The sequence below is a fragment of the Rhinolophus sinicus genome, linkage group LG02 (assembly GCF_036562045.2).
Source record: "Rhinolophus sinicus isolate RSC01 linkage group LG02, ASM3656204v1, whole genome shotgun sequence".
In the NCBI taxonomy this organism is placed as follows: Eukaryota; Metazoa; Chordata; class Mammalia; order Chiroptera; family Rhinolophidae; genus Rhinolophus; species Rhinolophus sinicus.
Window position 1 is genome coordinate 200,337,742 of NC_133752.1, and position 27,389 is coordinate 200,365,130.

At 62.5% G+C, this 27,389-nt stretch overlaps 2 protein-coding genes and 1 long non-coding RNA gene across 8 annotated transcripts; 2 read left to right on the forward strand and 1 right to left on the reverse strand.

Moving 5' to 3' along the window:
• The first annotated feature begins 5,925 nt into the window (after positions 1-5,925).
• PANX2 (pannexin 2) lies at positions 5,926-13,875 on the forward strand. 5 transcript variants are annotated; one of them, XM_019712362.2, is made up of 3 exons: positions 5,926-6,535; positions 10,670-12,130; positions 12,704-13,875. In XM_019712362.2, the coding sequence occupies exons 1-3, from the start codon at positions 6,310-6,312 to the stop codon at positions 12,946-12,948; spliced, it is 1,932 nt and encodes a 643-aa protein (XP_019567921.1). In that variant the 5' UTR covers positions 5,926-6,309; the 3' UTR covers positions 12,949-13,875. The 5 variants fall into 5 exon arrangements, with proteins under 5 accessions (XP_019567921.1, XP_019567920.1, XP_019567922.1 ...); XM_019712361.2 differs by having other exon boundaries at positions 5,930-6,535; positions 12,605-13,875; XM_019712363.2 differs by having other exon boundaries at positions 6,320-6,535; positions 10,717-12,130; positions 12,605-13,875.
• On the reverse strand, positions 13,568-17,608 carry LOC109434911 (uncharacterized). Its single transcript, XR_002135897.2, has 2 exons — positions 15,759-17,608; positions 13,568-14,986 (listed from the first exon to the last, which is right to left on the reverse strand). It is a non-coding gene; the product is annotated as an uncharacterized LOC109434911 (long non-coding RNA).
• A 133-nt stretch (positions 17,609-17,741) lies between these two features.
• On the forward strand, positions 17,742-27,237 carry TRABD (TraB domain containing). 2 transcript variants are annotated; one of them, XM_074326636.1, is made up of 10 exons: positions 17,742-17,867; positions 22,962-23,022; positions 23,361-23,439; positions 23,864-24,030; positions 24,245-24,385; positions 24,869-24,979; positions 25,111-25,250; positions 25,517-25,689; positions 25,766-25,877; positions 25,998-27,237. In XM_074326636.1, the coding sequence occupies exons 2-10, from the start codon at positions 22,990-22,992 to the stop codon at positions 26,173-26,175; spliced, it is 1,134 nt and encodes a 377-aa protein (XP_074182737.1). In that variant the 5' UTR covers positions 17,742-17,867; positions 22,962-22,989; the 3' UTR covers positions 26,176-27,237. The 2 variants fall into 2 exon arrangements, with proteins under 2 accessions (XP_074182737.1, XP_074182738.1); XM_074326637.1 differs by having other exon boundaries at positions 17,818-17,867; positions 23,361-23,399.
• Positions 27,238-27,389: the final 152 nt, after the last annotated feature.

Consider the following 27,389-nt stretch of genomic DNA (forward strand, 5'->3'; position numbering starts at 1 on the left):
CGTGGCCTCTGACTCCTGCTGGCCCCACACCATCCTCTCCGGGTCCTTAAGGTTGCATTCACTTCAGCACGGGCTGTGCAGACCCCGGGGGCTCAGTCTGAGCTGGGCGACTGGGCAGAGGAGGGATTGGCCTGTGTCACAGCCCCACCTGTCCCCTCTGACCAAGAGCTGGCCATTTCGTGCAGACCCTCAGGGACTGGTTTGTAGGAAAGGCTGGAAGCTTTACACGTTCACTGTGTGCTTTTGTGAACAGCGCCAACCTTGGGGACGGCATCCCAGGTGCCCAGGAAGGGTGTCTAGATGAAGCCTCTGGTCCCGTCTCAGTGAGGCAGGGTGGCCGCAGAGGGACTAGCTCGGGTAGGGACAAACTGTGCAGTGCAGTCTCAGGAAAGGGCAGCAGTGGAGGCGGGGGCAGGGCCAAGTCCCAGACTGGGAGACCAGCAGACGACACCCTTGCCGTCCACGTGACCAGAGACAGCCTGGGACAGCGATGTTCAGGACCCTCAGCCCCTCACAGCTGCAGCCACCGGTGAGCAGGCTCTGGGTCTCTGTGGCCTGGACCTTCCCCATGGTGGAGGGACCTCTGCTGCAGACGGCCCCACCTGACTTCCTTGCGGGGTCGTCGAGCTGCTCTCCACCTGTATGCAAGGGGCCACCTTAGAAGCACAGATGACTGTTGTCTGAATGACTGTTAACACCCAAAACCTCAGCTTCCTGCTGGAGACCTGTGAGGCGTTTCAAGCCCGTGTGGGCACTTGTGTTGGAAGCACGTGACCATTTCCTCCAGGAAGGCCCCTTGGGCTGTGGGGTGAACTGGGAGACCCCAGCAGGCCCTGCAGATGCTGAGGCCAAGCGCTCTTGTGAGGAGTTGGACGTGGCCGGGGGAAAACACAAGAGCCTTCCAGAAACCGCAGGTGGCCCTGAGACCTTACTGCGGGTCCTGAGAAGGGTGAGGGCATGGCACGGAGGGGTAAAGCAGTGCCCACACCGGACCCCCAGGTGCCCTCACCTTTGTGCTGCTCTGACACAGGAGACCCTCCATCGACTGCTGTGACTAGGAATACCACCTTCCTGGTTTGCAGGAGGGGAACCTGAGGCCATGGTGGTCCAGCCCAGAGCCCACACTGGCTCTCACACCTGAGGATTGGGGTGCTCTGACTGCAGACACCCCACAAGTGGCTGTTGTGGGTCGGCTGACAATGGAGGGGCAGCGCCCAGAAACAGCTGGTGTTCTTCAGGACGTGCCATGTGCCCCTGGAAACGCTTACCCTCGGCCCCACATGGGCTGTCCCTGTCCCTGGATATGCCTAGTTCACAGGTTCTCTCAGTGCAATCAGGGGGGACGGTCACAGCACCAACTGGCACAACCTCCATGCATGACTTGGGACCCCGGCCCAGAGCTGCTCCAGACAGAAGGGGCTGCTCCCCCGTGGGCAGCTGCGCAGGGCGGAGCTGCCTGGTGGTGCAATGGGGCCTGGACCTGCTCTCCCAGAGTGGGGGCTCCCAGGCTCTAGTGGGGAGCGCCTGGCCATCTGTGGGGCAGGAGATGGCATCAGGGCACCACTCCTGGGTGCTGCAGTGGTCCAGACCCCCCGACAGTCCACAGCCAGCCCACCACGGGGACAGGCTCATACCTCAGCATCCAGCGGGAGGCACAGCAGGGAGGGGCTGGTGTGAGGGTCCTGGGCCTTGGCAGGTTTCCAGAAACTTCTCCAAAGTCGTCCAAGGTGACCTTCCAACCCAGCTGGTAGTGCAAGAAGAGAAGCCCCTCCCTGGACAAGTGGCCACTTTCTGTCCGCTCACCCTGCCCACCAGGTGTCACAGGGTTTCTCCTGACACCCTGGAATGGCTGCACAGGGAGGAGGGTGCTGCACAGGCCCAGCGAGCCCTGCCCTGGGCTGTGTCCCTGCATGTGGAGGAGGGGCAGCAGGTGTGGGGTCACACCTCAGAGCACATTGCCAATGCCAGGGCAATGGGCTGGGCTGTTGTCCATGGTGGGCGGCTGTCCCAGGACCGTGGTCTGGAGGTGTGTTGGGGCAGTGGGAGACCAGGTGGGTGGTTCTGTGAAGGACTCGGCACCTATGCTCTGAGGGCAGGAACAGGTGACACTTCAGCCCTGGGAGCTGCTGCATGACTGCGGCTGAGAGGGAGGGAGAAAAGGCCCCCGCTCACCCTGGGGGAGCCGCACCCTCCAAGGTCTGCCATCGGCCAGAGGCCAAGCCGCCCAGAGCTCCGACACCTGGGAAGCAGAGGTAAGGGCCCTGCAGGCAGGTGTGGCCTACACAGGCATCACTTTTATGCTTGGACATCCCCACAATGGACCTTGGACACGGTGTTCAGGTGAAGACCATCACTTGTTTGTACGTTGTCTAAAATCTCCCGTCCTGTGTATAGCGGGGCTCGTGCGTAGACTAAAGTGTCTGTAAAGCAGATGGGAGCAGCCAGTGGACTTGCTGTGCCACCCCAGTGTGACCCTCACCCTGACCCCCTTAGAGGAGCCAGCCAGCCACCCTGCACAGCTGGAAACCTCAGCGCTCCCTCCTGCCCCCAGCCTCCCCCAGAATCGCAGCCCAGGCCAAGTGTGTCAGGTTGGAAGACGAGGCACACAGTGGGTGTACACGCCTCCCCCGCCTACAGCTGCGCCAGCTCTAAGAGCAGAGTGTGGCCACTGCTCAGGCCCTACACCAGAGTGATGGGACGCGGGGGGACAGAGCTCCCAGCCAACCCAGGATGGATGTGGGGGGGCAAAATAATCCTTGACTGTTTTAAGTCATTGAAAAGGGGTGGCTGGTTCCTGCGGCACCACCTGGGCTATCTTCCCACTCACTGTTCCAGACAAACATGCACAGCATTGAGGCATTGAGGTCACTCGTTCTAATCTGTGAAACCATGTGGTGGAACCCGGGGACCGTGCCATCACCTGGGGTGTTACTCTGACGTTTATTGTAAGTACTCAACCAAAATGATACACGTAATTGCAGGTTTTCATGAAGAACTAAACGGGGAAGTGAATTTGAGTGGGAAATGTATCAATTAATGAGCTGTCCATCTTCGTGGGAGAGTATTATTTAGGGCTGGGATGAGACAGGGTTCCTCATTACTTTTTTTTCTATTTTTCATTTCCATATATGTAAGAGCTGATAAAAACGTGTTCACCTAAATAAAGAGATGGGAATAAAGTTTTGTTGTAACGGTCACACTTTTGAAATCCTTCCTTGTGTCAAAAGCCACCTGTTAATGTCAGATAAGCTGCTCCACCAGTGCGGCCTGCCCTCTGAGACGGAATTTGGGAAGTGTCCCTCCAGTCTGAGGACACATTGTTCTCTGCCCCCCCACCCCCAGACATGATGATCTGAGGACACAGGACGAAGGGCTTGACTCTGGGCTTTGCAGGATTCGGGCCCGTCCAAGGTGTCATCACCACTGTGCTCTGGTCCCCACCCATGTCCCTCCCCAGAAATGGGGACAGCATTCGAGGTGGCTGCTGCAATGGGGGTAGCAAGGTTGCAGGATACAGGGTCCAGGCCACAGCTCTGCCAGGGGTCCCTTCTGTCAAACTCTGCTGCCCCGTTAGGTGGGAGGACAACTGCCCTGCAGTCCCCAGAGCAAGTGGCACTGCATGCATCGTCAGCTGGCACCTAGCGCCCAGCGTGTTCCAGCGGCAGCTCCACACTTGCTGATGCCCACAGGCCAACTCTGAGTGACCACGTAGAGGCTACCAGTGTTCCTCTACCAGAATCACCAACTAAAACACGTCATAGAAATAGGCAGCCATTTACAGAGAAACAAAAACTATGTATCTAGGACATAGCCTCACAAACCAATGCAACAGGACTGTTACAAAGAGATCATTATAAATCCATTACAGGGTGTGAAGAAGACGGAAGTAAACGGAGAGGTATACTATAGTCATGGATGGGATGACAACAGTACATACTTCAACATTCCCCAAGTTCATATACATTCAAGGCAATCGCAACATTCCAGCTAGATTTCTTTTTCAGAAACGTGACCAAGTCCTTCTAAAATGTATATGGAAAAGGAAAGGCCATGAATACCTAAGGCATTATTGAAAAGGAATATACATATTTTGTATATGGCAAAGCCATGATTTTGAAGACCTGGCAAAGGGACAGACCCATTGCAGAGAAGGTGAGGACACCTGGTGGTCTTGGAAAGGATGTGCCCTTAGTCAACAGTGCTGGAAGACCAACTCGCTTTATGGAGAAAAACAGCTGCATTCCTACCTCCCTCCATGCATGGTCTTGCTGAAAGTGAATGTGCTCAAAGAGAGAATTATCTACAGACCATTAAAAAAATGGTTTTTGACTACTCAAAATTAAAGATTTCTATTCAGCCCTCAAGGATAAACCTGAGAGTACTCATGAGGGCTGACAGCTGGTTGTCAAAGGGGCCATCTCAGAACTGCTGCAAACCAACCAGAGAAAGAGGTTCTTGAGCGGTGCAGGTCTGAGCCAGAGCCACGGGGCCTACAAACCCCTGGGAGTCAGAAGGAGCAAACGGAACTGGGAGGCCACACTGCAACCTCAGGACGGCATACACTAGAGCACAGGTAATGACGAGAGCTGGCAATATTATGGGAACACACCTCTTTCATGGAGGGAGTGTAGCCTAGCCCTTCTGGAAAGCAAAGAAGCAGTCCCAGCAGCACCACTTGAGGGTTCTTGGGGGGCCTTAAGGATGTCTGTGCCAGGCTATCTGGGGAGAAGATGGGTTATCTGGAGGGTGTCTGGTTACCTGAGGGTGTCTGTTTATGGGGGGGGGGGACTGGTTATCTGAGGGTGTCTGGGTTAATGGGGATACCTGCTTGTCTGGGGGGTGTCTGGGTAACATGGGAAGGGGAACCTCAGTAAATATAGACAAGTCAAATGTGGTAGCAGCCAGAGGCTGGCATCACTGAGAAACAAGCATGAATCCTAAAAGCATAGAGACCCTTAAGAACAGTAACAATACAGTTTGAAGCCTCCTCCCAGCACAGGCTGCCCCAGTCCCAGCCCCCAGGGCACGGGCGGGGCTCACTTGCCCCCAGCAGCGACCACCGCTGCAAATATTGGTGCTCAGACATATTTGTTGGATGAATTATTGAATGAAGTTAAAACTCCAACCGCACTCAATATTTTACAAAGGAAGCATGTGCAAATCCTATTACAGTGGGAAGCGGACCAGCGTGAAGGAGTAAAAACGAACAAACCACAGCGGCAGCCAGCAGAAGGCTGGCAGCTGCGCTCTGCTGAGACCTAACCCAGAAGTGTTGTCGCAATTGTTCTGAGGGCGACAGAGGGAATGGATGGGTATTGGGTATGGGAATGGGGGAATGAAGGTCAGGGAGGCAGTCGGAAGCCGGGACCAGGAGCACCAGGCCCCCAGAGCCTCCGCCATGGGCCGGCACAGGCCTCACAACGGGGGTGCACCGCTGGGGTGATAACCAGGTCAGGGCCGGAGACGGGCAGGTGATGTGGGGACCGTGGCGTGCGCGGCGGGCACCAGTGGGGTCAGTGAGGAAAGACGCCCCACAGTGTCCGCGCGCCGCCACCCGAGCGGGATAAGGGGGGGGCCCAGTCCCCTGTCTGTGTCCGCAACACCCCAGAGTGACGGGGGGCCTCTGTGTCCACAGTGGCGGCCAGGCTTTGGGTAGGGGAGTGGCGACACTGCCAGAGGCAGGACGAGGAACCCTCTACCCAGGGCTGGGCGGGGGGCCGGTGCGGCTGGTCCGACCCCAGCCCACCCCTGCCCCCACCTCCACCGCGTGTGCGCCCCCCGAGGGTAGCCCCCCCACTCAGCCTCTCCCACACTCCCCCGTCCTGAGGAAGAGGAGGGACCAGTCCTTGTTAATTCATTTTATTGAATTTAAATAATTTTTGCAAAGTCATCGCGGGCGCCGCATCTGCGTGGCGGGGGTGGGGGGGGCGGGGGGGCGGAGCCACGCCGCGAGTTGCCGCAGGTAAACAGCCCCCTCCCCGCTGCGGGAGCGGGGCCGCGGCCCCAGCCAGGGACACCGCCGCCCCCGCCGGAAGGACGCGCCAGGCCGGGCCGCGCTGCAGCCGAGCGGGGGCGGCGGGGCCCGGCGGCCCGACCCCTGCCCGCCCGGGCGGCGGAGCGCCCCCACCCGCACCCGGCCGCGGGCTCCGCGCCCCTCCCGCCCCGCGCCCCCCAATACCTCCCGCCTCCCTGCCCCCCCGAGCCCCACTCCCAACCCGCGCTTCCCGCCCCCGTCCGCCCCGCTACCCTCCCACTCCCTGCGCCCCCTCCCACCCCGCGACCCCCGGTCGTCCCCGCGCCCCGCCCCCCATGCACCACCTCCTGGAGCAGCCCGCGGACATGGCGACGGCGCTGCTGGCCGGCGAGAAGCTGCGAGAGCTCATCCTGCCCAGCGCGCAGGACGACAAGGCGGGCGCGCTGGCCGCGCTGCTGCTGCAGCTCAAGCTCGAGCTGCCGTTCGACCGCGTGGTCACGATCGGCACCGTGCTCGTCCCCATCCTGCTGGTCACCCTGGTCTTCACCAAGAACTTCGCAGGTGAGGCCGCCGGGCGCGGGCGGGAGGGGCGCGTCTGCAGGTGTCGCGCTGCTGCATCCGCCGCTGGCCACACGGCTGGGCCTGGCAGTGTTGGCAGCGCCCAGGGGTCTCCCAACACCCTCACCACCACCCATCCATGCAGTATCACCAGCCTCAGGATGGCCCCAGATCCCTCTTCTCCATGTATTGTTTCTACCTTCCACCAGCTCGGGATGGACGGGTCCTGGACCTCGTGGTCCAGGCAGAAATGAGACATGCCAGGGGTTCTGGCATGAGAAGGGGACCCCAGGAAGGGGGTGGGCAGGGTCTGAGGAAAGGAGGAGCCTCCAGGTGAGGACCAGAAAAGGACTTACAGGTGGTGCACAGGTTGAGGAGGACAGCACAGGCGGCACTGGGTGAGGTGTGGGGCTGGAAGCCTGTTAAGGTCCCCAGGAAGCAGGCAGGTTCCTTCAGCTCCAGGGTGAGGCCTCCCTGAGGTAGGCAGCTAGGGAGGGAAATGCTCCCCCAGGGTCTGGCTGGCAAGGGTTCTCAGGGCCCAGGTATCAGGGAGGCCCCTGCCCAGTCCATCGGCCACGCCTGAGCGCCAGAGGTGGCAGTCCGTGTCAGGTGTCAGGGTTCCCGGAGGAGGGAGGAGGGACAAGCTGCTGTCCCAGGTGACACAGGCTTAGGTTCTTGCACAAAGTTGTTGTCTTTTAGGGTCCCTGTGACCTTAGGGACGTTAGGCTGGAGGGTGGACGTTGTCCAAGCCGCCTAATCCCACCCCAGGGCGGGGGGCACACCAGTGGCCAGATGCTCAGACAACCTGGGATTAGGACACGCACACGGCCAGGAGGCACAGCCCAGTCTGGTGTGGGCACCACCCACGCATGTGCACCAACTGCACAGTGGGGCCTCAGTGTCCCTCAGGGTGGGTCCCTGGGGCTGTTGCAGCAAATCAGCACAGACCTGGTGCTCAAAGCCCGAGAACTTGGTTCTCAGCCTGGAATCCAAGCTCCACAGTGTGGGCAGGGTCCCCCCTGCCTCCAGCTTCTGGTGGTCCCAGGGTCCTTGGCTTCATTGAGGCTGTGTCACCCAGTTTGGGTCCCCGTCTTCTCATGGGCACCTATTCCCTGGGTGTCTGTAGCTAAACTTCCCCGATTTCTTGAGGACACATCACTGGATGGGGGCCCATCCACTGAGATCTCAGCTTAACTTGATTGCACCTGCAGACACCCTATTTCCAAGGAAGGTCACAGTCACAGATACCAGCTGGGGTTGGGTGTCAAACATCTTTGGGGGACCCAACTCTACCCACTACAGATGCACATTGGGGGGAAGCAGGCTCAGGACTCAGTCACCCTCAGATGACCTCCTGGGATGGGACCCCACTCTGATATTCTACGTGAATCCAGCTCTCCCAGGTGGGGCCTCAGCACCCCTCTGTATCCAGCCCAGCCTGGGCTGCCGGGGTCTCCCTGAGTGTGTCCTAATCCTGGCGGGCTGCCCCTTGACACCCACCTGCATTTGCACACGGACATGTGTGTGCCCACCTGGGCTCGGGGCCTCCCCAGCGTGGACAGGGCAGGCCTTCTGAGCGGTGGCAGGTGGGTGCTGCTGCCTGGTGTCCGGGACATGGGACCCGTCCCGTGGTGGGTTCTCAAGTCCCCTTTGAGTCTGGCACTGTGCTTGTCTGCACCCCCTGCAGCTTGGGGATGTCAGCGTCCTCTCTTGCTCACCTGATCAGTCCCCGGCAGGACAGTGGCCCATCTACTGTCCTACTCATGCTCCTCAGTCACGAGAACTCGGAAGCGTCCCAGAGTCCCTTCCCCAGACACGTGGACAACAGGGGTGCAGGGGAACAGCGCCTTGCAGGTGGAAACCTCGTCACAGGGTGGGTTGATTAGATGGCGGGGGGTGCAAGAGGAAGGCGAGGTCCGAAGCTCTAACTGATGAGAGGGAGGTCGTTCCGCCCTATTCCCCCTGGACAGGACCCCGCCTGGGGACGCCCTCCCCTCAGTGCTGTCTCAGGGTCCATCTGTGAGGATCTGAGCCCAGGGTGTGGGTGCAGGGTGCATTCTGCTGCTGCAGAAGGATCCATGCCCCAGCTCCTGGGAGCCCCGCCTGAGCCAGGGCCCCAGTGCTCAACCCACTGACCCTGCCTGGTGGCTGCCCTGGAGCAGGGCACAGCGGCCTCTCTGCACCCTGGCTTGCTCATCAGGGATTTGAGGGGACCACCTGCAGGTGCTGTCATGGTTGTGGTGAAGAGCCAACCAAGCACTGCTGGCCCCCAAGCTCGGAGGGTGGCAAATGGCAGAAGACCCCCACTGCTCCTGGCCAGGGCTACTGTGAACAGATGCCCCACCAGTGGACAGAGGGATTGGATGGGCATGTGACCGAGATGGGGGAGAGGCCAGAGTTGAAGGGTTACCAGGGTCCTTGGACATTATGTGGCCAGGGGTGGGGGACCCACATATACTCTTTCCTAAAACAGCCAAATAATCAGGTCCCAGCGTAACCTGATGCACCTCTCCAACCGCAGTGGTGCAGGTGTCCCCAAGGCCATTTGTCCCAGCTCAGTCCTCTGCATTCCTTTTCAAAAAGGAAAGGAGACAAGTGTTTTGCCCCCTGAGGACCAAGAAGCATGTGCCTGTGGGTTCCCAAGAGCCCCCAGGGTCTCCAGGGTGGTCCTATGAGAGGTGAGACCCTCCAACCCAGCTCAAGGAGACCAGGGAGGCCCACTCCTGGGTCGCTCTAGGGGCCCCACCCCCAGTGCCCCAGCACCCTGGGAGCATGGTCGCTGGGGAGGCTCTGGGTGTGTGAAAGGTCTTGGTGGAAGGAGGCAGCTGGCCAGTGGCCGCCACCACCTATCCTGCTGCTGCTCTAACAAATGAGTACAAACTTAGTGGCTTAAGGACAGGAACTCACTGTCTTACTACGGGTCTGCAGCTCAGACGTCTGAACTGAGTCTAGTGGGGCCAAGTCAAGGTGTCAGCAGGGCCACGTTCCTTCTGGAGGCTCCCGGAGAGCACAGCTCCTGGAGGCACCCACATCCCTTGGCTCCTGGCCCTTCCTCCAGCCTCAAGGCCAGCAGAGCGGTGTCTTCCCTTCTCTCCGACCTCCGTCTCCATCCTCACATCTCTCTCTGACTCTGACCGCCCTGCCTCCCTCTTACAAGGACCCCTGTGATTACACCAGGCCCACCCAGATAATCCGGACTCATCGCCCCAACAGGAGCCCTAACCTAATCCCACCTGCACAGTCTGTGCAAAGCAGCCTGGTCGCAGGGCTTGGGGAGCCCACTGCAGCACGCGACCTGGAGGTCTGGAAGGGCTGCGGATTCTGGGAACGTCTGGACCTCCCCTGCGGTGAGGGGAGCTAACAGAAGAGGGTGGGGGCCATGAACCAGACCTGGGGGTGGCTGGGGTAGGGTCCTGCCAGCCAGAGGAGCCGCCTCCATGGAGTAGGGGCCCAGGGGGGGCAGGAAGGTGCTGGCAGCAGGGAGCAAGTCGGCTTCACCTCTGGAAGGGCACTCCGGGGTCTGCCCAGGCAGGGACCCCAACTTGGAGGGGCCCGGAGTGTGTACATACGCGGTGCCAACTGGTTCCTCCCTGAAACTGCAGACAGAGCACCCGGCTCTTTTGTGGCAAAACTTTTCTGAGAGCACAGTCGCTGGCCCTGGGAGCTCAGCAGTGGGGTTTCCAGGGGCACACAGGGCTACAGTGCCCCCTCTCAGGATAGCCAGGGACACATAGGGCAGTGCAAGACCGCGGGCTGGCCCAGCTGTTCCCCTGGAAGAGGCACCTTGGTTGAGTGGCGTGGCCTTGTCCTGCTCCACTCTGGGACTCAGTTTCCCCCTGTGCACACAGGCTGTATAGTGTTTGGAGAGGGCCTCATGTTGGAAGAGCAGGTTGGACCCCTGGGACGGGGTGGGCACGACTGCAACCACCAGCTGTGCGGCAGCCGCCGCTGTGAGGGGTCCCTAGGCTGAGATGCCCCCACACCACCGCGGTTGGGACGTGGGGGAGGGGAAGCCACCAGACTGGGGGCGTCGTTGGGGCACACACAGCGGTCCCGCCGGCAGCTGTGCGGGAGGGGGTGAGGGGCGCGGCGCCCGGGGTGTGAAGCCCCCAGCCCGCATCTCCTCTCTGCCCCCAGAGGAACCCATTTACTGCTACACCCCTCACAACTTCACCCGCGACCAGGCGCTGTACGCCCGCGGCTACTGCTGGACGGAGCTGCGGGACGCGCTGCCCGGCGTGGACGCCAGCCTGTGGCCGTCGCTGTTTGAGCACAAGCTGCTGCCCTACTCGCTGCTGGCCTTCGCCGCCATCATGTACGTGCCGGCGCTGGGCTGGGAGTTCCTGGCCTCCACCCGCCTCACGTCGGAGCTCAACTTCCTGCTGCAGGAAATCGACAACTGCTACCACCGCGCGGCCGAGGGCCGCGCCCCCAAGATCGAGAAGCAGATCCAGTCCAAGGGGCCCGGCATCACGGAGCGCGAGAAGCGCGAGATCATCGAGAACGCCGAGAAGGACAAGAGCCCGGAGCAGAACCTGTTCGAGAAGTACCTGGAGCGCCGCGGCCGCAGCAACTTCCTGGCCAAGCTGTACCTGGCGCGGCACCTGCTCATCCTGCTGCTCAGCGTGGCGCCCATCTCCTACCTGTGCACCTACTACGCCACGCAGAAGCAGAACGAGTTCACGTGCGCGCTGGGCGCCGCCCCGGACGGGCCTGCGGGCGGCGGCGGCGGGGGCGCGGCCGTGCGCGTGAGCTGCAAGCTGCCGTCCGTGCAGCTGCAGCGCCTGGTGGCGGGCGTGGACATCGTGCTGCTCTGCTCCATGAACCTCATCATCCTCGTCAATCTCATCCACCTGTTCATCTTCCGCAAGAGCAACTTCATCTTCGACAAGCTGCACAAGGTGGGCATCAAGACGCGGCGGCAGTGGCGCCGCTCCCAGTTCTGCGACATCAACATCCTCGCCATGTTCTGCAACGAGAACCGCGACCACATCAAGTCGCTGAACCGGCTGGACTTCATCACTAACGAGAGCGACCTCATGTATGACAACGTGGTGCGCCAGCTGCTGGCCGCGCTGGCGCAGTCCAACCACGACGCCACGCCCACCGTGCGCGACGCGGGCGTGCAGACCGTGGACCCCAGCGCCAACCCCGCCGAGCCCGAGGGCGCCGCCGAGCCACCGGTCGTGAAGAGGCCCCGCAAGAAGATGAAGTGGATCCCCACCAGCAACCCGCTGCCCCAGCCTTTCAAGGAGCCGCTGGCCATCATGCGCGTGGAGAACAGCAAGGCCGACAAGCCCAAGCCCGTGCGCCGCAAGACGGCCACGGACACGCTGATCGCGCCGCTGCTGGACGCGGGCGCGCGGGCGGCGCACCACTACAAGGGAGGCGGCGACGCGGCGCCCGGCCCGCCCGCGGTCTCCGACAAGAAGCACACCCGCCACTTCTCCCTGGACGTGCACCCCTACATCCTGGGCACCAAGAAGGCCAAGCCCGAGGCCGTTCCCGCCGCCCTGCCCGCCTCCCGCAGCCAGGAAGGGGGCTTCCTGTCCCAGGCAGAGGAGTGCGGGCTGGGTCTGGCCGCTGCACCCACCAAAGGTAGGCCACTGGGCAAGACCTTGGCATCCGGGGTCCCAGGGAGGGGAGGGACCCCCGCACACCACCTACCCCAAATGGGGCACCTGGGTACCCCGTGAAAGAGGTTCAGGAATGAACCCGCTAGACAAAAGCGAGGGTGGGCTAATTGCCGGGGTGAGTGTGGGGAAGATCCCTGGGAGATCCCTGGGATGGGACAGGATGAACCGTCGGCCGAAGGTTAGAGGGCACGCGGCAGTGAGGTGGCTCAGGCCTTTGAGAAGGTTCTGGAAATGGTGCTGCTGCTCTGGGGCTGCTGTGTGCAGGTAGCCTTGCTGGCTCCTGCTTTGCTGAGGAGGCAGAGGGAGGGAGGATCAACCCCACCCAGGACACTTCAGCACCACGAGCCCCAGCTGGCCCTCGGTGGCCAGCCTTCCCTGGTGGGGACTCAGGTGGTCTGCTGGGGTGTGATGCGCCTCTGTTCTCGGTTGTTCGCAGATGCTCCACTGCCTGAGAAGGAAATCCTGTACCCAGCAGAGCCGGCCCGGGCCACACTTCCCTCGGGAGGCCCATTTCACGTCTGCTCGCCCCCCGCAGGCCCTGCTACAGCCCCCCTGTCACCAGCCAGCCTGGGCAAGACTGAGCCCCTCAGCATCCTGAGCCGCAATGCCACCCACCCACTGCTGCACATCAGCACGCTTTATGAGGCCCGGGAGGAGGAGGAAGGGGGACCCCGGGCGCCCCCGGACGTGGGCAGCCTCATCACCATCCCCCCACCCCAGCAGATTCTCATCGCCACCTTCGACGAGCCCAGGACAGTGGTGAGCACTGTGGAGTTCTGAGGGGACGGCTGCCTGGGCCCCCCCAGGCCCCTCTGCATGAGCACAGGACAGCAGCCCCCAGCCCTGTGTGGACGCGGCCTCTGCTTTGCCAGCACTGCCCGCCCCTCGCCTCCCACCCGCATGCCTTGGGCTCACACCTCTCCCACCTGCCCCATGGCGTCGTTGGGCGCTGACTGGGCCGGGGGCTGGCTGCGACCCCAGTGAGCCTCCTCCACCCTGCATCAGGCGCTTGGCTGTGAGATGAAGAGTTTATTTTTTTAGTCAATTTTCCCTTTGGCCCAGGATGCTGGCCTGTGAGGGAATGGTCTGTGGGAAGACAGCGTGGGTCCCAGGCCTTGAAGGAAACTGGGGTGGTGACACGCTGGGCCTGGGCACGCCCAAGAGGGCATACTCATGGCTCGCCCCAGGCAGGGGCCAGGGGCCACCTCGGGTCACAGATCTACACGCACTTTCTCCTTGTACCCCGACATACCTGTACTTTATTTTACTATGGTTACTGTAACTAGCGAGTATATTTATTATCAGGAGATTTAGGGTGCATTTAAAACAGTGGATGGTGTGTGTGTGTGTGTGTGTGTGTGCGCAAGTGAGTGGCACGAGGGGGAGGGCACCAGTATGCAAGTGGATGTGTGTGTGAGCGTGCAAGCATGTGAGTGTGCACCCGTGTGTGTGTGTGAGCAGGCCCAGGGGTGAGCGAGTGCGTGTGAGACTAGGCGTGGGCATCGGCGTGTGAGCGAGGAAGGAGTCCAATGCAATAACCACGTCCCCCACCCGGGCCACCAGCCCCCTGGCCCCAGGGTCCATGCCGCATCCCGTGGGAGCCCAGGGCCGGTGTTGGCAGGCCTGTCCCTATTACCTCAGCCACGGCGACAACGTGACAGTATTAACAAGGTAGCACCGAGCATATCAATAAATATTATTCTGATACCACCTGAGTCCTGCGTGGTCCATCCTACAGGAGGCTGTTGCTGTGGCCGAGGCTGCCTGGGTTCGGACGCCTCCACCCAGTTGCAGGCCTAGCCCTGACCTGCCATCATCTCAGGGGCTGGGGAATGGTGGGGCCACAGGAGGCGCCCCGCTGCCCTCCAGGTCGCCCCAGGAGGCCTGTTGTGCCCACAGTGAGGCAGGAGCACACAGTTGTCACTCCTGGTTGATGTGTCGTGGCCTCTGGGTAATGGAGGATTCCAGTGGGTCTTCCAGGGCTCCCAGGCTCAGCAGAGATGAAGACACAAGCCCTAGGAAGCTGTCCCCTCCATCAGATGCTTGGGGACAGGGCTATTGGGTACACTCAGCAGAACAGATTGCTGGTGGGACCTAGGAATTCATCCCAGAAGAGGTGTGTCCTTGATGTGTTCTGGACATACCTCTCTGTAGTATCATGGGTCTCCAAGTCAGGGGTCCCCATCAGCAGGCCCAGGACCCGGATGGGGATAAAGCCGGTCCTATGGGTGCACCATGGAGCCACATGCCCTGCAGGCCACCACGGGTGACGCTGAAGGTCTGAATGGACGTTCTACAGTCAGGTAGCTGGAGCAGCAGGCCAGAGCCTCGGGGCTAAAGTGGGCAGGTACAGGCCTGGACTTGCAGGGAGGGCTCAGCTGAGATCAGAGGCCCACTGCGGTGCCCTGTGGGGACCTGCCTGGCCTGGCCGGGAAGCCCTCTGCAGGCCCCTCCCTGGAGCAGCCGTGAACTGGGCAGGCTGACCTGGGAGTGGACAGTCGGACAGTCATCCAGGGGACCGGGCAGGGGCTCCATCCCACATGTTTGAAACGTAGGTTGTCCTGCTGTTCAGGTGTGGTGAGGCCAGCAGGTCAGGACACACCGGCCATTGAAAAGACAGTTTGTGATTCTCAGTCCTCAAGAAGAGGGGGCCATACTGCGGGTCAGGAGACTGCCAGGGAAAGCGGGTGCAGCAGCCTCTGCTGTGGTTTCTGCAGAAAGGAGCGTGTGGCAGGAGGGCAGCCTGAAGACCAAGGACGGGCTGTGTGAATGATGTCGCAGGCTCCGGGCACAGGCGCTGCCCCTAGTTGTCGGGTACCTGGTGGGGGGCAGGGCGGGGAAGTGGCCCCACGTAGGGGCCTCACCAAGGGGACGGGCTCTGAACTGGCTGGTTTGCACTTGAACTTGTTTGCTCTCTCTAGGAACCGGCTAGCCTGGGAGGGGGGGTCTCTCCCATCAAGAGGCCCCAGGTGCCAGAGCATGAGGAAATGAAAAGGCACCACTATACACCCTGCTCCCTCACGTGAGTCAGGACACTCACGGCCTAGCACCCCAGGCCACGCAGCCCACTGCCCCTTGGGGAATGGTGAAGCATTTCCACACATCCATGGGAGGGAACCCATGTGCCCACAGGACTTGCGCAGGCGGGCGCAGTCCAGCAGGGCGAGATGACCTCCTGGCCCCTGGCAGCGTCCTTCTTGGTCCCAGAGTGGCACCTGGTACCATCGAGATGGTATAGGCCTACGTGACCCACCCAGGGAACCCAAGTCATGCCGGCCTCAGGTGGACGCATTTGCCATGGGCCCTGCCAATTGCTGAGTGGGGCTGGAATCACGCTTGGCCTGCCTGACCCTCCCACCCCCACCCATCCGTACATTGAGCCCAGCTGGGCCCTGAATGGCCATCCCTGCCCCACTGTGGCCTCCAACTCATCCTGCGTACACTGGTGGCTCCACGGAGAATGGAGATGGCCCCAGAGCCCTGCAGGGTGTGTGCTGCCCCGGCACTGCGGACAGTCCCTCTCCTGCACGCTTCCTCCTGTGCGGCAGGCTGCACAAGTCCATACGGATCCAGGGGGGGCTGGGGCATACCTGCCGCTGAGTCTCCGGTCTGTCCAGTGGAATCACTGCCAGGCTGCCACCTGCCTGTCCCCAGGGCCAAGGCCTATCCAGAAGTAGTATGTGCCTTTGAGTAAACACAATGCCCTTGGTGTGAGCTGATCCGAGGTTTGCTGACGAAGAGGAGAGCCTGAGTCAGCCTCCGGCAGAAGCAAACACCTTGCGCCAAGTGCCGAGGGATGCCACTTTGCCCCCAGCCAGTGCAGGGGGGCGCCAATGCGCTCTCATGTTCCTTTGAAACCCTCTGCCCATCATCTCCTCACCCATCTCTCGCCCCCAGCAGGGTGGATGGCGGGGGGGGCTCCATCCCTCTCTCGGAACAGGAGAGGCTTGGAGAACACCTTGCACCATCCACACAGCCGGGACTGGAGCCCAGGCCTCTTCCCAGCCCAGCGCGGGCCTCTCATCTTGCTCCAGACCCCGGGCAAGGGCCCCACAGTGGACCATGACACACCACCTGGTGAATGCCACTGCCCTCCTGTGAAGGTGGCCAAGGTGGTCAGGAGGGCAGAAATGACGACACAAAAAGAGTGAACGGTGAGAGCCAGACAGAGGGCATGGACCAGAGGCCCACGCACCAGAAGTGCCCCTCCTTCGCCAAGGAGAACGCAGAGCACCCTGAGGCCAGCCAGCCCCCTCGGGGACCAGGATGCTGTGAGGGAGGTGGTGGCAGCCTGGCAGACAGCCCAGCCTGCTGGCCAGGAGGAACTATCTCCGCCAGCCGGACCCCAGGTCCACCCTGACTCAGACCCTGGGAACCTGTGATCCCCAAAAGGCACCAGTGCCAGCCTGGCTCCTCAGAAACCCGGGCCGTCTTCCTGGAACCTGACTGCTGGTGGGCTGCGCCAGCCCTTCATGGCCAGGCCTGGCAGGTGGCCCTCCGAGGCCCGGGCTCGGGGGGACAGCCTTGGAGAGCAGTCATCACCGAGGCCCCAGAGGGGCTCATCCTAGAGCTCAGAAGTAGGGCCTCCCCTCCTCCCTTTTCTAAGGGGAGCCCCTCCCGCTGCCACTGACCAGCGACAGCGCAAGACACAGCAGCTTTTCTGCAGAGCCTGGAGTCCCGACCCCTGACCAGGACGGAAGTGAGGGCGACCTGGGCCAGGGGCTGTGTCCAGGAAGTGGACATGAGCTTCAGGGGCGCTGGCTGGAGGAAGCCGTCACCACACTCACCACCCGCCCAGCGCCCAGCCCCGAGCCACCGCCGCAGGTGATCGGCGTGACTTTTGTCACGTGTGCACCCCCGCCCACGCACGCCCCCGCGCCCGCCCCGCGCCCCGAGGCCACCAGCCGTCGCCGCTCGGCCCAACGAGGACGAGGATCCAGCGTGATGGGGTGGCCGCCCAGCTCGAGCGCTGCGGGGGACGGGGCCCTTCCGCTGCCAGCGGGCGCGGGCTCCAGCTCGCCGGGGCCGCCCGTCCCGAGGCCCCGACGGTTGGGGCCCCTGTGACCCCGGCGGCCACGCCGAGGGCTGGCCGGGGCGCCGGGGTGCGGAAGTCCTGGCGCCCCCCTCACTCCGCCGCTGGCCGCGCGCCCCAGGGAGGGTCGGTCCAGCCCCCGCGGGCGCGCTCTGCGACCCGAGGTCCCTGCTCCTCGCATCCCACTCTGGGCTGTCCCTCTCGTGCAGGATTGACAGTTCTGTATCGTTGGACGGAAAGCCACCCTGTGGACACCGCACTAACATCCTCCCCATTTTACCGACTGGGAATCGTGGTTAAGAGAATTTAAGAGCGCTTCGCAAGGACGCCCCTCTCAGGGAGCGGGCCGAGGATTCGAACTCGCCTTTCCGTAGCTTCCGCCAGCGTCCTAGGATGGGAGTCTCTGGGGCGGGGCGGGGCTTTCTCGCGCACGGCCCTCTGGGAAATGTAGTCAGCGGGCGCTCGCGCGCAGCCCCCTGGGAAGTGTAGTCCGCGGGAGCGCCGCCAGGACCGGCTGACGGCACGCGGAACTGCGCTTCCCGGCATGCCGCGCGCTCCGGGCCCGGCCGCTGGCCCGTCCGGCTGCCCCGCCCCGCGGCTCCGGCCCGCCCCGTCCGGTGGGGCGACGAGCCGCATGGAGGCCGGTTGAGGATCGCCACCCGCCTCGGTACGCCGCGCGGCACGGGCCTGGGGCGGGGACGGTGCGCGGGGACCCAGGGTCGGGGGTCAGGGTCCGGGCCCTCCAGCCCCAGTGCGGGCCTGGGGCCGGAAGGGCGCGCGGGGCGGGGGCCGGTGGAGAGGGTCGCCAGGGCCCAGGTGGCACAGGCCGCGGAGGGGGCGGGGTCCCCAGCCGGGGAGCGGCGGGACGGGGTCTCGCGGGGACCCGGCCCCTCTCGGGCGGGCGGCGACCTCTCCCGCAGGCGGGGCGAAGCGAGGCTGCCATATGGCGGAGGAGCCCCGAGGAGTCCTGCCTGTCGCGACCAACTTCAGAGGCCGGTGACAGTCTTGACTCACCTCGTTTCTAGAAAGCAGCCTTATTGAGATGTAACTTGGGTGCCTCAAAGTACCACCAAGTTCACGTCTGCGTTTTGGTGGGAACTACCCCAAGAAAAGGAGTCGAGGCTGCGCTGGCATCGGCACCAAAAACTGCCCGAAACTCGCCCAGAAGTGCTCGGCTGACTTTGGGGTGTCAGGACAGGCTCCATAGGGAAGGGATGGTTTCCAGCTGGAATCCTCTTGGCTTCCGGGGTCCCCCGGAGAGGATGGCGTGCAGGCCCCAGGCTCACTGCGCCCTGTGCTGCTCGGCTCTCCCCGCCTCTCTCCCCTTTGCTGCCGCTGCCCCCCTTGCGGTGTGACTGGGAGGGAGCCCTGACCCCGTGCCCCGTCAGCCTTGTAGGATGGCCGCAATGACGTGTGTCTGAGGTTGCTGGGCAGGGTGGGCAGCCGGCCCCTACACAGCGCCCTGCGATGGTGGTCAGTGTGGGGACCAGCATTGGGCAGTGTCCAGGTTCCAGGAGGGTCAGCCAGGTGTGCTGGACAGGGAGCCATTCAGGCCTCCAGCTCAGATGCGAGTTGGCATGTGTCCTCCACGGGGTCCCATACTTTGCCACACCTCCCTAAAGCAGGTCCGGGCAGACCCCGGGGGGTCTCCAGTGGCCAACGGTGTGGGGGCCCAGGGTAGGACAGGGTTTTGGGCAACACCTTGCTGCCTCCAGCCAGTCTTTTCTGCAGCCCGCTGGTCTGTCCAGTTTGGGGCCCTTGGCTTTCTGAGCAGGCCTAGTGGGTTGATTGGGAGATGAGGTGTTTCTGGAAGCCATTCAGTGCTGGTCAGCCCTTGGCCAGCACTGGGACGCCAGGCTGGCGTCTGGAAGGCAGTTTCTGGACTGCTGATTCGTAGAGGGGTGAGGGGGAGAGGATGGCTGTCTCAGTCTGCCCTGGGGCCATAGCAGGTGGCAGCTTAAACTGTTTCTCGCAGTTCTGGAGGCTGGAAGTCCAAGGTTGAGGTGCCAGCTTATTTAGTTGCTGGTAGACCCACGTCCTGCCTTGCAGGCGGCAGCCTTCTCGCCGTGTCCTCACAGGGCCAGCTCATTGGTGTCTCTTCTCATAGGGGCACGTTCCCATCGTGGGCCTCACCCTCCTGACCTCACCTGAAGCTGATCACCTTCCACAGGCCCCATCTCCTAACACCGGCACACTGGGGTCAGGTGTTCACACATGAATTTGGGGGACATGATTCAGTCCATAGCACTGGGACCCAGGAGAGGGGACAGCTGCCTGGGCTGGACACGTGGAAACCTAGGGCCTGCCACTCACACTAAACTGTCTAATGTCCTCAGGTTCTGTCCTGTAACAGACACCCAGCAAAGCATGTTCAAATGCTCATAACATCACTGACACAGGACAGCTTAACTCCCAGGGCTACACACCTGGACGGGGCGGGGGGTGGGGGGAGGGTGTCCCTAATGCAAATCCCTGCCTTTTGAGCTGTGCCCTCTCTGGGGTATGTGATGAGACTGGTCCTCTCAGGCTATCGGGAAATCCCACAGACTTGGAGTTTGTTTTCCTGGAAGCACATGGGTGATTCTGCTGCTGTCATCTGTATGGAGGATTATAATTTCCGACACAGATAATGGTGTTGTCCCTGTAGAGATGAGGAGAACTCGTATGTCAGGGTCTCCTGCAATGTGGCCGCTGGTTCTCGTGCCTGCAGGTTCTGCCCCTGCCCTCCCTCCTGGGGACAGGAGAGCATGTCTCGGCAGAGCAGAGCCCAGAGAGGTCTAGAGGTTATGGGCCCAAGTGCTATAAATGAGGCATGCATTTTGCAGCCTGGAGAGGGCCTGCTGTGTGTGGCCAGGTGGACGGCTGGCTGCTCTAACCTGGGCGCTGAAGGCAGGAGCTAAGAGTCCTAGTAGGTGCAGGTGTCCTGCCAAGGACACGTAGTGCTAAGTGGCTGGTGGGAGATCTGGCAACCCCGTGGCTGTCTCCCGCAGCATGGTTGCTGGCAGCTGGCAAGCAGCTGTCCTGTTTGCCAGACGGACTGGCTGTCGGTGGCCTTGCTTGGGAGGGAGCCTGCTGTGCCAGCACCTACCCCACGTCGTGCCCCGTGGACAGCGCTGCTTGGCAGTGAGAGCTGGTTGGAGGGGCCTGAGGATGGGGTTCCGGCAGAAGCATCCTGCTCTGTCCCGGGCTCCGCAGCCTCGGTTTAGGAGGGGCATGTTTATCCCGCCTGGAGCGTGTCAGCCAGGGGTCTCGGGTCACCACACTGCAGTGGTGTGAACCGCTGGGACGGTCAGTCCAGACATTTGTGTGGCAGGAAACTGGGAAGGACACGGAGGCTCCACGGGCAGCCGCCTGCTGGTGTGGAAGCCGGGCCTGGTGGTCTGTGGGGTCAGGTCCTGGCTGCAGGTGGCCTTGCTCGGGAGGCATGGGGCCCAGCCATAGATATTTGACAATGCCTAAGTGTGAGCGGGGAGTGGGGATTAATAACCCACTGAAGTAACATCCTACAAGGGTATCGCCAGGGCCCTGCCCACAGGTGAGGGAACCAGAATATTAGAGGGCAGTAGTGGATGTGATGACCTGGTCACATCAGAAAGAAAAGTGGCCTCAGTGGCCTTCCTGCGTGACCCCTCAGGCCAGGTGCCTGCCTCTGGGGAGTGGCTGCAGGGGGCTCAGGGCTCAGGGCTTGGCTGTGGGCCAGACAGTTTGTCTGCCCCGCCCGGAGGAGCCAGGACCCGGAACAGCGGCACAGGCTCCCTCCTGCGTTTCAGAGGGTGGCCAGGCTCAGTGCCCCAAGGCCAAGGGCGGCAGGCCCAGCCCTGTGGCTAGCACCTCCCGGTGAGGGAAGGCTGTCAGCACAGCATGTTTCCTTCAGTTTTTCTTGCCCTTTGGCAGTCTGTGCTGCTCAGAAGTGGGAATCGTTTGCTTCCGTGTGAGGTGGACTAGGGTCCTCTCCAGCTGCACTTTCTGGGCCAGCGCAGGAACCTGAGAGGTGGGCCAGCCCCCCAGCTGTGACCCCTGGGCCCTGCCCGCCCTGTGGCTCTGGGCACAGCTTCCTGTTTGTGTTTCCGGCCGCCTTGCATCACCTGTAAAGGGAAGGAGCTGGGCGTGACGCTCAGGTGTGCTGGTCCTGGTCCTGGTCCTGGGCAGCGGCCAGGCCCCGCTCAGACCAGGTGCCAGCAGTGTTGCTGCTACTTCCTGGGCAGGACACCTGTTGGAGGACTGAAGCACCGCCCAGGCCAGGCCCAGACCCCAGGGCTGGCTGGCCTCCCACCCAGAGCCCAGTGCTTCCTGTGGCCCCAAGCCAGTTCCTCTTCCTGACTCTCCCTCCGGCCTCATTTCTTCCTAAAGTCCTGTCCGGCCTCGGGATGGAGGGGTGCCCCCTTCTCAGTCAGCTCCAGGGCTCGTCAGTGGCCCTGGACAGCAGGCCAGGCGTTTGGGCACACCAGAGGGAAAGCCTGCCCTAGACGGTTCCTCCCGGCTGCAGGCGAGGAAACCGCAGCTCAGACGGGCAGTGAGTTGCTGGGTCGGTGGCCAGGCCAGGCACAGAGGGAACAGTGCAGCCCTGTGACCACAGCGCACAGAGGCGGAAGGGCCCTGTTATGGTGTCAGGCTTATCACTTGTGTTCCTTGTTATTGTGAACGTTTTGGAGAGTATGCAGCACTAGTGAGCCTGGGCACACAGTGCGGCCATGTGGGGTCCAGTCTGAGTGTCCCCCACAGCGGCTGCTGCTCCCAGGGGTCGCATCAGTTCATCTGTCAGTTCATGTGTGACGGAGACAGACTGTGAAACAAAACCATGACACCGCACACAACTAAAACTGAATGAGAACCATCCCTGTGTGACAACTTCCAGTCACTTGTCCAGTTTCTCTGGTGGGCACGTGGTTCTGGAGCTGGGCCTTCCCCGCTGCCCGTTCTGTGGCAGCGGGACCCCGGGTCCTCTGACTGAACTCAGACATGGACCCAAGGCTCTGACAGACACCGGCACTCCATGGCGGTGACGCTCCTCACACCAGGGTCTGGAATACCATGTCCTGACTTGTGAGCCTTGCCCGCTGGCCCTGGTGGCCTCCACAACACCGTGGTCTGTGGCGGTTTTCTTTGTTGGGGGAGAAGGGCTCCTTTCTGAGGGAGAGCGTGAGAGGCTGGCCTTGTCACGGTGCCTAAGCTTCCCGTTCGAGTCTTTCTGTAAGCTGGGCTTGGAATGGCGCGGGCAGCTGCACTGACTCCTGCAAGTCCAAAGACGCCCGGAATAATCCCAGGGTCCAGCACCGACTGGACACACAGACTCATTTCTACCATTTGGTTCTCTTTGTAGGGAGTTTTGTAAGTTTTGTTTTGTTCCAAATCAAAAAGGAACTGTGCTGGACTGCCTGGCCGCCCCCTTCCTCTGTTGGGTAACCGGGAGGTGGGGGCGCAAGTCCGACTTGCGGAGGACCCAAGGCTCATGGCCACGGCCGGGCAGGCGCCCCAGCACTGCTCTTGGCCTGTGTGGCAGAGCTGGCCTGTCACCCGTGGCCAGAGTCGCACCCCTACCACACTAGGCCCTGGGGACCCTGGACCTCAGCTGCCCACAGCTGGCGGAGGCTCACGTAGGACCGTGGGAGCTGGTGATGTCGGGGGCAGGGAGGCTGCAGTCCCGCCCAGGGGTCACTCAGGATGACCAACCAAAGTTTCTGACTTTCTGACGGAGTTTCTCGCACCCTGGCCCTGTGCACGGCCTGGGGCTCCCAGTCAGGACAGACTTGTGTCTCCTCAGGCTTCACTCAGCGGTGCCGGGAGCCACCATGGAGGGGGAGGAGGAGCAGCCACCTCGGGAGGTGAGAGGCCCGGCCTGGGCTGGGGCGGGGGCCTGGGCTGGGGGGATGGGCCTGCTGCTCCGAGGCGCAGAGGAAGCTCCCCTCAGGGTGGCTTTCGTGGGTCACTGGCTAATTCACATGGTTTTCCTGTGGTGTCCCTGGGTTGGCGAGGGGTCCCCGGGGTGGGGTGCCCTGAGAGTGGGCCCCCTACAGATGATTATCACACAGAGGGTTGTAGTCCTGGGGGTGAGTGGCCCACAGGGCCTGCGAGTTCCTGGAGCAGCCGCAGGAACGGGTGGGCCTGTCAGGACAAGAGGGTGCCCTGCACCCCAACTCAGACAGTCCCCTCCCCTCCACAGGCCGACACGGAACCTGTTGTGACATCAGAAGCTTCGGAGGTGGTGCCCAGGGTGCTTTCTGGAGAACCCCAGAGCCTGTGTTCGTCTCCCCAAGATTGCTTGGTGCTGGGCGGGAGGGCCGGGTCGCGGGGTCTCAGACTGGGTGACCTCCTGAGTTTGAAGGGGCCCTGGCCCACCCCGGGACATTGTGGGGGGCTGTTGAGCACAGTGGAGTGAACAACACCCCTTGTCCCAGGTGCTCCCCTCAGGGAGGGGTCTGGTCAGTCACGTCATAGTGATTGGAGACCCGTGGCTTTGAGTGTCCCTGGCAGCGGGTGTGTCGAGGCTGGGAGGGACCCCTGTGTGTGGTGTGCTTGTTGGGGATTGTGTGCGCCCGTGCACGTCCAGGTTCCACAGTGTGGCACGGCCCCCACCTGGCACCCAGAAGCCCGAGAACCTAGAGGCTCCACGGTGCCCGGCTGCCAGTGCGGGCGGCATCCCCAAGCTGGGCCTTGTCCTTGCAGCCGACGTGGATGCTTTCAACCTGCTTCTGGAGATGAAGCTGAAGAGGCGGCGAGAACGGCCCAACCTGCCACGCACGGTGACCGAGCTCGTGGCCGAGGACGGCAGCAGGGTGTACGTGGTGGGCACGGCCCACTTCAGCGACGACAGCAAGAGGGACGTTGTGAAGGTGAGCGGTCACCCGAGCCCTGGCAGGGCCACGGCCTCCACACGCAGTGCCGTGCGGGAGGGTTCCGGGTCCCTCCTGTGCACCCTGCCTCATCAAGGACAGGCCGGCCTGTTCCAGACGTTCTCTGTCGGTCACTTAGGAACTGTGTTGGCGCTGGGGTTGCCCCGGGGGCTGGGCAAGGTGTGGGCACAGGGTGACCGCGGGCCCATTGCAGACAATCCGGGCCGTGCAGCCCGACGTGGTGGTGGTGGAGCTCTGCCAGTACCGCGTGTCCATGCTGAAGATGGATGAGCGTACGCTGCTGCGCGAGGCCAAGGAGATCAGCCTGGAGAAGCTGCAGCAGGCCGTGAGGCAGGTGCGGCGCCCAGCCCCCCGTGAGCGCCCAGCCCTTGTCACATGGCCTCTGGTCAGGGCAGCCATGCCTGGCACACCCTGGCCATGGGAGGGGGGAGGCCCTCGTTTATCAGCTCCCAGAGGAGGGAAAGATGGATGACGAAGGAAGGACCCTGGGTTTGCTGAGCAGGTCACTGGGGGTGGGGGTGGTCTCAGTGGCCAGCCTGCCAGGCCGGAGCGGTACCCCCACTGCGTCAGGGCCCGGGCCCACCACACCAACAGGTGCCCCAATGAGATGTGAGCTGAAGAGTTGGGTCTGGGCGGAGGGGGGAGGGAAGAAAGGGCATCCACAGGGTAGGGGCCAGGCAGCCGGTCCTCGACTGTGGGGCCCTGAAGAGGGTCCGGAGAGTGCACAGGGCCAGGTGGGGCCTTGCAGTGTCTCTGGGTGTGGGGGCCCCCTGCAAGCCCTTGCTGGCGGCCGACTGAGTCAGGCCCCTCCCTGCAGAACGGGGTCATGTCTGGCCTCATGCAGATGCTCCTGCTGAAGGTGTCAGCGCACATCACCGAGCAACTGGGCATGGCCCCCGGCGGCGAGTTCAGGGAGGCCTTCAAGGAGGTGTGCCTGAGCGGGGGAAGGGGGGCACAGCCCGGGCTGCCCTGGGCGCTGTGGGTGGGGGCGGGTGGGGGTGCAGTACCGGGCTGCCCTGGGGCCTGTGGTGCCCCCAGCCAACCTCGCCTCTGCCATAGGCCAGCAAGGTGCCTTTCTGCAAGTTCCACCTGGGCGACCGGCCCATCCCCGTCACCTTCAAGAGGGCCATCGCAGCGCTCTCCTTTTGGCAGAAGGTCAAGCTGGCCTGGGGCTTGTGTTTCCTGTCGGACCCTATCAGGTAGGGCTCTGTCAGCCTCCTAGGAGGCAGCCCCCGCCCAGGAGTGGTGGCCAGTGGCCCCGGGCGGACCCGCAGAGTGCCTGGCCCACACGTGGCTGAAGCCCACCGTGCGGCAAGTCCCGCCTGTCCTTGGGCTGCGCCTTCCCATACCGTCTGTCCGCCATGATCCCACACCAGGGGTGCCGAGGCGCCACCCGAGTCCGCAGCACCAGGCTGCTGCTGGCGGCCATCCCCGCGGGGCTGGCAGCATACCCTTGTGCCCCCAGCAAGGACGACGTGGAGCGCTGCAAGCAGAAGGACCTGCTGGAGCAGATGATGGCAGAGATGATCGGCGAGTTCCCCGACCTGCACCGCACCATCGTCTCGGAGCGCGACATCTACCTGACCTACATGCTGCGGCAGGCCGCCCGGCGCCTGGAGCTGCCGCGCTCCTCTGACGGTGACTGCCGGCTGGGTGGGGCTACCTGGGAACCTGTGACCGCTGGGTGGGTGCTGATGGGTTGCTCCCCCCACAGCTGAGCCCAGGAAGTGCGTCCCCTCTGTGGTGGTGGGCGTCGTGGGTATGGGCCACGTTCCCGGCATTGAGAAGAACTGGACCACCGACCTCAATATCCAGGAGATCATGACGTGAGTGCCGTCTGTCCCTCGAGTCCCCCAAACACAGAGCTGGGTGCAGGGAGGGGGTGGCCGTGCTTGGCTGGGGGAGCACATCCCCGAGCCAGGCCCAGCTTGCCCTCCCTTCCCCAGCGTCCCCCCGCCGTCCATCTCCGGCAGAGTGTCCCGGCTGGCCGTGAAGGTTGCCTTCTTGGGCCTGCTGGGTTATGGCCTCTACTGGATGGGGCGCCGCACCGCTAGCCTGGTCCTGTCGCTGCCTGCCACCCAGTACTGCCTGCAGAGGGCGTCCTCCGCCAGGCCACACAAGTAGGAAGGACATGGAGCCACCACATCTAAGGACCACGTGTGGCTGCTCCCGCGTAGCAGCTGAGGGGCGCGGGGCGGCCCCCGTGGGGATCCAGGCCCGGTCTCGCCTGCCCTCCCCCAACCCACCCAAATAAAGAATTATTTAACTGCTCTGAGCTCAGGCTTCCCAGTCCCCACCAGCCCCAGGGGCTATTCCTGGGGTCCACAGGCAGCAAAGTGTCTGGAGGCGTACGCTGCCCCTCCAGCCCCCGGCGGGGAGGCCCCCAGGAGGTGCAGCATGGTGGGCCACAGCCAGCCATCCCCTCCCTCTCTGTGCCTTCCGGCAGGGCACCCAGCCACAGCCGCTCACGGCTTGGGAGGGCCGGAGGGCCCCATGGCCAAGCTTGGGGCCCCGGATGTGTGCCAGCACTGCTCTGCCTGCAGAGATTGTGTTTTTGGCTTTTAAAAATATTTGAAATTTTTTACTCAGGTAATTTTAACTTTAACAAACTGAAGCAAATGTCAGGAAATACTAGCCTTAAATCTGGTTGGATGTCTTTTCCTGGGGGTCACGGTCCCAAGAAGGTGAGCATGTGGGCAGGTTTAGCCTTGGCAGTGGGACCCCCTCCAGCTGCTCCCTCAGTCTGCCTCCAGCCAGTGGGGGGTCAAACCTGCTTCCTGTGCATCTGTGGGGGAGACCTGGGGCTCTTTTTGACCCTCGGTGGACAGAGGGCGTGTGTCTGACAAGGACCGCCAGTTTGCACGTGTGCCAGCAGGCGCCTACCACCCTCCCGCGTGCCCGCTTTGGGGTGGTACAGATAGGCGCCCAAAGTCGGGCCGGCCCCACACAGCACTTCCGCCTCAGTCAGTGCCCTGTGCACAGTCAGCTGACCTGGTCGTCTGTTTACGACGTGTCCGTGCAGCCCGTCTGGGCCACATTTGCTTGTCTGTGTTGACTCGGTGTCTGATCAAATCAGGTGAAACCCATGGCCGTGAGCTGGGCCGCGGAGCCTCGGGCTGGACTGTGTCCTTCCTGTCACTCATGTATGTGTTCCTTAGAAACTGAAATAAAAGCTAATTTTGGAAACTCCTGTTTTGTGAAATATGTGAAAATGGAACTCAAGTGACCAGGGAGGGGGTGCTCCCCTGGGCCATGGTGGGGAGGGGCAACTGGGGCCTGGGCTGGGGGTAGGATGCTGGTGGCAATGCCTTCTGTCCTGGGCAACTTACTGCCACCAG